Genomic DNA, 8,558 nt, shown 5'->3' on the forward strand with positions numbered 1-8,558 from the left:
TTACAATAAAAAGAGAAATAATTAGATTTCTTACTGATAGGCCAATCAAAAAGTACTTGAGACATTGGAAAAGTAACCTATTATATTACTGCATTTAGCTATTTCTTCCCTGTTAAGGATTAAAAGAGGGTCAGTGAGATTTTTATATCATCAAATTATTTTTCCTGATGTAGCAGGCAATTACTTGTATTTTCAACAGTACAAAATTTCATTTTTTAAAAAGGTTTACAACGTAGATATCCTTTGATAGACCTGATAATGTTTACAAAAAAATGGAAGGTGTATAGGTTAAACTCTTATTACATTGCTAATAGATAATTTTTTGGTCGGAAAAGACTACTATTACATAGCTAATAGAGATTTAGCTATATAATGATTTACTTAGTAGTTTTTACACAAATGACACCAGTCTTAGTTGAGCAAGGAGACGCCATGAAAACTACAATAGCGAACTTCAGGATTCCAGCTGCATGTATATCTACCATTGACATCCTTAGTGTAGCACTTGTCATATTTCCCAAACACAGAGTTCTTGACCACTTGTCAATAGGTTTAAGAAGAGCAAGGGTAACTTTACCGAGCTAGAGCCTTCACTGTATTTGCAGTCATTTATAGCTTGAGTAAGCCTATAGTCCTCCACAATTCCTGCAGAAAGCATAGCCATCACTGTTGTGACTAGTCCAATTCACATGCTTTGAAGTTGAGTTAGCTCGGTGTGGTCACACTTGCTCCTCTTAAACCTAAGTGGATCAAGAACTCCGTGTTTGAGAAACATGGCAGGTGCTACACTAAGGATGTCAAAGGTAGACATACATGCTGCTGGGATCCTGAAGTTCACTTTTGTAGTTTTCATGGCATCACCTTGCTCAACAAAGAGTGACGTCATTTGTGTGAAAACTAGCAAGTAAATCATTACATAGCTAAATCAGCAGCAGTCTCAAAACACATTTGATCATTTCAACTTGTGAATAGGGAAAAGCTGCCATTGGCTGTGATCACTCTGCTTCTGGTTGCCAAGTTCCTTAAAGATCACCACAGCTGCTCCAACTTGGAACCTGCAACATGAAAAAAATTATTTTTAGTGCATAATTATAGATTGGTGAATAGACTGTTTATGGAATAAGCTCAATGTGACTGTGACTTGTTACAGTAAATGGTTTATGAATGACAAAGTCACAAATATGAGATTTTGTTGACATAGTGGATTAAACTTCTATTGCATTTCTACACTTGAAACCATTGTATGTGTGGCATTTTTCTACCACCAATATAATTGTGGAGTTCTCCACTCTGCACTCCTTTGTAGCTGCAACTAGAACTTGAATAAGTAAAGTTGTGATGCTAGTGCTAATAATGCAAATCTCTGTCAATTAAGTTTTTCGAGGACTATTACAATCAACACTAGTGATTAAGAGAAATAACACATGTGCGAGATAATAGCAGCAATATCAAATCTTTTGGATTTGCAATGGGGTTTTAGCATCTATACAAGTACCATGGAAGTGCACTGAGGGTTTGGTCTAGCGGTCAATGAAGTACCGCAAACCATGGGAGTTGGGAGACTTGAGTTCAATAGAGAAAATGCCAGATGACTCCTGTCTTGATGACAGAGTTACTCCAGTGCCTATGTTGGTGGAAGATAACAAGTACCTGGTAAAATAGTCGAGGTACGTGCAAGTTGGGTCAGACGTCACTGATATAAAAAAAAGGAAACAAGTCCAAAATTTCCTTCGACTTGTGCCCTTATTCATAGATGGAACATTAATCTAAAATCAAATTCTAACTACTATAGTACCCTCGTGATGCCCTGTAATATTAAAGAGAATAAAAATCATACTCAATAAATTGTTATCATATTCTCTTCTTAAGCACATTAAAGTTTTACTATTTGATCAATAGTAAAAGTTTAACCATTTGATCTACCACCTTTGATAAGAGGCCACCAGAGAAAGAAAAAAAATATTTCCTCCATCTATAATTGCCATAAGAACAGTTTTATGTGCAATAAAATTTAGAGACGGTTGATGAATCCATTAAATTTTTCAAGAATTGGTTTCATAAGCTACTCACAGAGTCCAGGCTAAGGTTACCAAGTAGCAAATTATTGTTTTGGTTTTCTATATGTAACTTAAAGGGATGCCTACCCATATGTACTGCCTAAACAAACAACTTACAAAGAGTATAGCCCAACAATTTTTTATAACTGGAAAGACAACACATGTAATGAAACCAAATCTATTTTAATGTTTTTTTTATATCTTGTTCCCCAAACTACTATATAACCCTCTTCATTTTTTCTATTTTTCGTTTTAAAAATCTGTATAACATGATGTATAACAGCATATATATATATATATATATATATATATATATGCATCCTTACACACTCCTATACATTACATATACTCCGTTAAGAAAATGTATATGTAATGGATAAACTATTATATATTACACAGATATCATGACACACTATTATAAGTTATGTTCCTTGGACTCTTCAAAAATGTCATTGATTGTGTGTTGGATCCTTGAAAAGTAGTGCATTTTTTAAGGATCCAACACCGGTGCGACAACATTTTTGGAGAGTATATGTAATGGTTGGAAAGGAACAAGACATGCATTGAGGGGAAGAAGCTGCAGATACCTAGAGTCAAAAACAAATGTATCAAGAACTTGTATTTTTGGTGTTATAGAAGTTCTCTTGATAGGATGGATAAGTCTTCGGAACTTTTTGCATTCATTAGGGGAATATATGTATTATGTTTGGAGTGAGAGGTGCAATTTAGGTCCTGTAATGTTCTCTGCACCATCTTGGTACCATTTTAATAAAAAAAAATTACTTGTCAAAAAAAATGTGGCTTGACGAGAAAGAATGAGGTGCTTCTCCCACTTTGTAATCCCCTCCTCCATTTTCCCTTCCGTAGCCCTATGTAATTAAAAAAAAAAAAAAGATGCATTCTTCTTTGGGGAATTGGAAGGTCAATGATGAAGTTCATTCAACACAAAACATTTCAACAACTTCTGAGAACTGACGCACACCTTGACAGGATATGATGAAGGACAATGGTTGTCGGCGACTTGCCGGAAAAATTGGTTGCCATAGTTTCATACTGAAACTGACGCCAGATGATAGATCCATCCAAGATCTATCTATTTATGTAGGTTTTGTGTGGTGGAGATGAGCGTACACGAATTTGAGAAGGAAGAAACTAGGGATTTCATATATTCTGAAATTCGTGGAGATGGAGTGAATTTTGAAGACTTTGGGTTACGGATCTTGGTAGAGGAGAAGGAAGAAACTAGTAAGGGGAAGAGGTACTTCTCCTACCTTGTAATCCCCTCCCCCATTTCCCCTTCCCTACCCCTATGTAATTATTTTTTTAAAAACAGTGCTTCCTCATCTAGGTATTGGGAGGTCTATGATGCAGCTCGTTCAACACAAAACATTTCAACAACTTTTGATAACTAACACGTACCTTGACATGATATGATCGAGGACAATGGTTGCCAGCGACCCGACGCAAAAATTGCATGTCGGAGTTTCGTACTGAAACCAATGCCAGATGATAGATCCGTCCAAGATCTATCTATTTATGTAGGTTTTGTGTGGTGGAGATGAGTGTAGCTTCACAAATTTGAGAAGAAAGAAACTAGGGATTTCAGATATTCTGAAATCCGTGAGAGAGTGAATTGAAGGTTTTGAGTTATGGATCTTGGTAGAGGAGAAGGAGACGATTTGAGTGGTGTATTTTGAACGTGAACAGAGGTTATCGATCGGTGGCGGTGATTTTCAACCACTGGAGAGAAGGCAACAAACAATGGTGAAGTAGTGGTCTGCGGCAGCAGCAAATGAGAAAAAAAAAAAAGAGGGAATAGAGCTTGGGGACTAGATTTTACAAAAACTTTGCTCCTTTTAGCTTTTTATAGAATCTAGATGGACTAGCCTATCGCCCTATCCTTTATACTGACCCAGTCTTCAATCGAAGGCTAGTCACCATTAGCTCATTGGCTTACTTTCTGATAGCTTTCTCTAGGCTAAGACATTCGATGACTCATCCTAAGGCTTTTATTTCTGTTCCCTTTGTAAAGCAATTGAAAAGAGACCAAAACCACATGAAAAAAGGTTTCATAAGCAAAAGTTATTGCAGAAAATAAGGGAGAGTGTCGTTTTAGAAAAGAAGCAATAGTTTCCGATTTCCCTGAGCTTAGAGGTCAATTACGAAGGGGTAACCGATCCATCAACTTATTTTGGGGTTAACCTGTCGATCAACTCAAGGATGAACTTCTAGTGAAAAACTAAAGCCCTACCTTATATAATGAAATTCCGCAGTTTTGCAATAATTTGGCTTTTTCTGCACTTCAGCTTTGAGCTGATTTTGGTAAATAGAATAAAAAAAGGTAATAAATGAGTGCTTGGGCCATATTTAGTAAACTAGATGACCAAAAGGATATGGACATTAATTATCTGTAACTTAAACATATTCCAGCTAAGTTTAACAAATCCACATACAAAAGCAGTTCATCGTTGAAGGCAAAAGTAAATTGCTCATTAAAGTATTCATAGAAAGAGGATTACTTACTTGGATAAGAGAAAAGCTTCATCCAAATTGTTGAAAAAGAAATATATGAGTACTTCTCTAGATCTCAAACTCTTCACACAATCACGTTCATACCTCTTTTGAATAATATTAGCCATTTGTCTTTAGATCCTGCTGGGAAAGAAAATTTATTCTCATGAATGGGAAGACTTATTAAAAGGAAACCTTCTAACTTCTAAAAAGCTTCGTGAATTCAGAGAAACTAGGGGTGGCAAAATCAGCCTACAAAATCATGACCCGCTTAGATTTGGCGAGCTAATGACCCGCCCAACCCGCTTTGATTTGGCGGGTTAATGGCCCGCTTATTTTATTAACTCAACCCATTTGACCCTCCCAATTCTGTCTATTCAAAAATTGGGCTGATATGCACAACCCAAATTGACCCATGAGAAACTAACTAATAGTTTTAAGAATGAAATTTTTTATTTGATATGTATATAGTCATAATAAAACAAAAAAATTGATTTAGGTAGTTAAACAATTTATAAGAAATCAAACAAAGAATTTAGAATTTAGTAAAAGTTGGATGGATGGGGTTATGATCTAGTTTTTACCCCATTTAAGCCCAATTCATTTCAACCCAAGTAACTTTGACCCGCCCAAATTCAGTCCAACCCGCCCATTTGACACCCTAACAGAAACTATAAAACGTTTGGATTTGATAATTGTGATGAAGATGCTTCAATGATTCAATCTTATTTGAAAAAGTATGCCTGACCTCTGTCACTCGTTCAATTTACTTTCTTTCACAAAGACCTTAGTAAAAATAATCAAATGGAGATTGTCGAAAAATACCAAAAAGAAGAATAGATCATAGAGTCACCCACTTTGAGTTATTCATAATGTCGAGCCTACATCACGATGAATGTACTCAAACATTCCAAGCAAACTTGTCAAGCTAGAATTACAACCTAAGAATTCATCCTAGCTGCAATTAAAACTAACCATCCAAAACATCTTTATTTAATCTTAGCTATGTTCTGGTTCTAATATTACCAATTAGGAGGAGTAAGAGCTCAGGTATTCAGTTAGGCGGCTCGAAAAATAATAATCTAAAAAAATAATGCAGTCCTTAAGAATCAAATCTTGGACGTTAGGTGCATTTTGAATGCCTTGGACCGCTGACCTAACCTTTTGCATATTGTTCACATGATTCAAAATTTATAAATGTACATAAACACAAAAAATCTACCCTATATAGTCTGTAATATTTTTGCCGAGGGGCTCAAGTGAACACCCTCTAAATCCACCCCTGGAACAAACCATCTATCATACCAAAAGCCACTTGTAGGTAAACTAAATCCTCCTCATTAAACTTTTTCCAACTGCAAAGAGGGATGACAAATTATTTACCTAAAACATTTTTTTTAAATTTATATAGAACTATTAGATACAAACCAGAAAATATATCTCTTAATGACATCTCTCATGCTTGTGTTTCCTGCCTCTCTAGTTTCTTCTACATGTGTCAAAGTCAAACTGATGCCTGACTAAGAACAAAGTTACGCGATTTAAGTTTAATTTGCTGATAGTTTAGTGGACATTCTCACAGTTTTTCAAAGAAGAAGGAATTGAAATTGGCAGAGATTGTAATTTGCTCATTGTAGGAACAACAGAAAAGAAGCCCACTGTTGTGACAGAGAAAAGAAGACATATTAAATGCATTTCTAGAGTTTGATTTATGTCAAGAGCAAATAGAGCACACAGTATTTTAATGACATCTGCTCGTCGCTGCTAAGGTTATTTATTTCCATGCAGAAATTATGAAAAATAAAATCATATCATAACTTGAAATAAGAAGGTTAATATTTGTACCTGGATTAGTCCATAATATTCTTTCTTCATGGAGGATATCTTCTGATAATAATTTCCATGTGGCTTGCCAAACATTTTCTGGCAGTGACATCATTGCAAATAACCCATCCTTTGAAGTCGAGTTAGCTCAATATAACCACCCTTGCTCTTCTTAAACCTACTGACAAGTGGATCACTAGGGATGCTACACTAAGGATGTCAAAGCTAGACATGCTTGCTGCTAGAATCCTGAAGTTTGCTATTGTATTTTTCATAGCATTTACCTTGCTCGACAAAAAGTGATGCCATTTGTGTGAAAACTAAATAGTAAATGATGGTATATAGCCAAATTGGAAGCAGTCTCAGATAATACAATAACAATGTTTAAACTACACCGAAGATCATGTTTGGCAAAATTAAGACAACTAAGTTTCAGTGTCACGTGTTAAATATTTGACTAGTAAATGAGTTGAATGAAATTATACAATCCGTTGACTTCTTTTCTCTAGACATCGGTGTAGCATAGACATCCACAATGTAAATTTTTCATTTTTCTTGTTCTTCTTTTGCTTTTTAAACAGTCTGGCTTTGAAACATGTAAAATTGAACATAAGATAGTTTGTGCAACCTGTTGATTCATTCTCAAACCATCTATTTTGAGGTTAAAAGCAGAGTAACAATTAGCACTCGAACTCGAAATTTCTAGTAAAAGCCTAGAGATACTCATATACTCTCCATCACATATTTTGATAGTACAAATGTCTAAGTCATCTGCTTCCATAGATATTCTACTTGATATGGACTTTTTCAAGGTTAATAATGCTTAGTATCCCATATTCCCCCAATCAGTCAAAAAAATGTATAGAGCTTTTTCTTTTCCTGTCAATTACATGGTGTTAGTAATAAAGAAAAGGGTGATGAAGCTTTTTCCACCCAAATAAAGGTTTCCCTTTTCTTAACTTTGCTTAATTGCTTCAAGCCTAAGACTTAAGCATAGTCCTATTTGTTATTTTGCTGAATCTTGCTCAGCTGACAACTTGTAACCCATAAATCTTATATATAACTTCTTCTACTGAGCAATTAATGTAGCTTTGCCGGAACATAAGACTTCATTAGAAAAGTAACTAATCACTCTTATCATAAAAAATCAAGAACTCAAAGTGGTAATGAGAGAGCAACAAAAATCAGGAGTAAACTAAGCCAGGGAAGGTAATGGACAAATGCAGTCAGTGACAGGAAATCAACCAAAATCACCTAGTTTTATCATACAATAAAATACAATTCAAAGTGAAATATACTAAGCTCCCTGTAAGGTAAAGCCTCCTCTAAAATGGAACAGACCCTTTTCGCCCCATGTTGATAAATTACTCAGAACTTTCAGCACTCTCCTCCACCTCGCCACCTGAATGCAGCAAATTAACGAGTTAGCGAAAATTGAAAAGGAAACTTCATACCCAAAATGAGGCAAAAACTAACCATCTTCTTCTTCCTCATCCACCACCTCCCAGTCATCATCATCATCATCATCATTTCCGTATCGTTCATTCAAGAACTCCACAGCTGATTTAGTGAAAACCAGCTTCTCAGAATCCAATATGTCGAAAAGATTCAAAGTTCTGGGAGTCAACATCTTCAATGTGCTAATGTTTCTGCTGGAGAGAATCACATTGTCTGAAACTTCCGTCATCAAAAACAAAGATTTCTCTTTTGGGTCCAATCCCCATCTTCTCATCAAATCAATGAACTCCTTAGTCTTCGGTTTCTCAAACTTATCATCAAACTCTTCCACAACAATAGCATTTTGCGTAGCACTCGAAAGCGCAGTAGAAATAGCGAGTCTCTTTTCCTTTTTGTTAATCTTAACTGACCAATCCTTAGGCTTCGGCCCAAACACAACCCCACCACCGGGTCGTAAAGGAGTTCGGTTCGACCCACGTCGAGCTCGACCCGTTTTCTTTTGTGGGTATGGTTTGATACCACCACCCCGTACTTGGGCTCGGGTAAGGGTGGAAGCAGTACCGCGGCGTTGGTTGCGGAGGTCGGTGGTGAGACCACGATGGACGACGGCGCGTGCGGTGTCAAGAGGGGCGGATTTTAGATTGAGAGTGGTGGTGCCCACTTCGGTACCATCAAAGGACAGAATTGGAATAGTGGCGGCGGCGTTGG

The 8,558-nt window shown here is 36.3% G+C and overlaps 1 protein-coding gene and 1 long non-coding RNA gene across 3 annotated transcripts in view; both read right to left on the minus strand.

The window, feature by feature from the left end:
- Positions 1–211: 211 nt before the first annotated feature.
- LOC107060820 (uncharacterized) lies at positions 212–6,404 on the minus strand. The gene is made up of 2 exons (XR_001473543.1): positions 4,581–6,404; positions 212–1,055 (listed from the first exon to the last, which is right to left on the minus strand). It is a non-coding gene; the product is annotated as an uncharacterized lncRNA (long non-coding RNA).
- Positions 6,405–7,504: 1,100 nt separating this feature from the next.
- The window catches only part of LOC102596426 (50S ribosomal protein L4, chloroplastic), a 1,883-nt gene continuing 829 nt past the window's right edge, over positions 7,505–8,558 (minus strand). Inside the window, exons 2-3 of one of the 2 annotated variants that reach the window (XM_015309176.1) lie at positions 7,869–8,554; positions 7,505–7,794 (exon numbers count right to left, since the gene is read on the minus strand). In XM_015309176.1, the coding sequence (XP_015164662.1) occupies positions 7,757–7,794; positions 7,869–8,554 (724 nt within the window). In that variant the 3' untranslated portion in view covers positions 7,505–7,756. The remainder of the gene's footprint in view (positions 7,795–7,868; positions 8,555–8,558) is intronic. The other variant, XM_015309175.1, reaches the window with a different exon arrangement.

This window comes from Solanum tuberosum, unplaced genomic scaffold (assembly GCF_000226075.1).
Source record: "Solanum tuberosum cultivar DM 1-3 516 R44 unplaced genomic scaffold, SolTub_3.0 scf00096, whole genome shotgun sequence".
Classification (NCBI taxonomy): domain Eukaryota; kingdom Viridiplantae; phylum Streptophyta; class Magnoliopsida; order Solanales; family Solanaceae; genus Solanum; species Solanum tuberosum.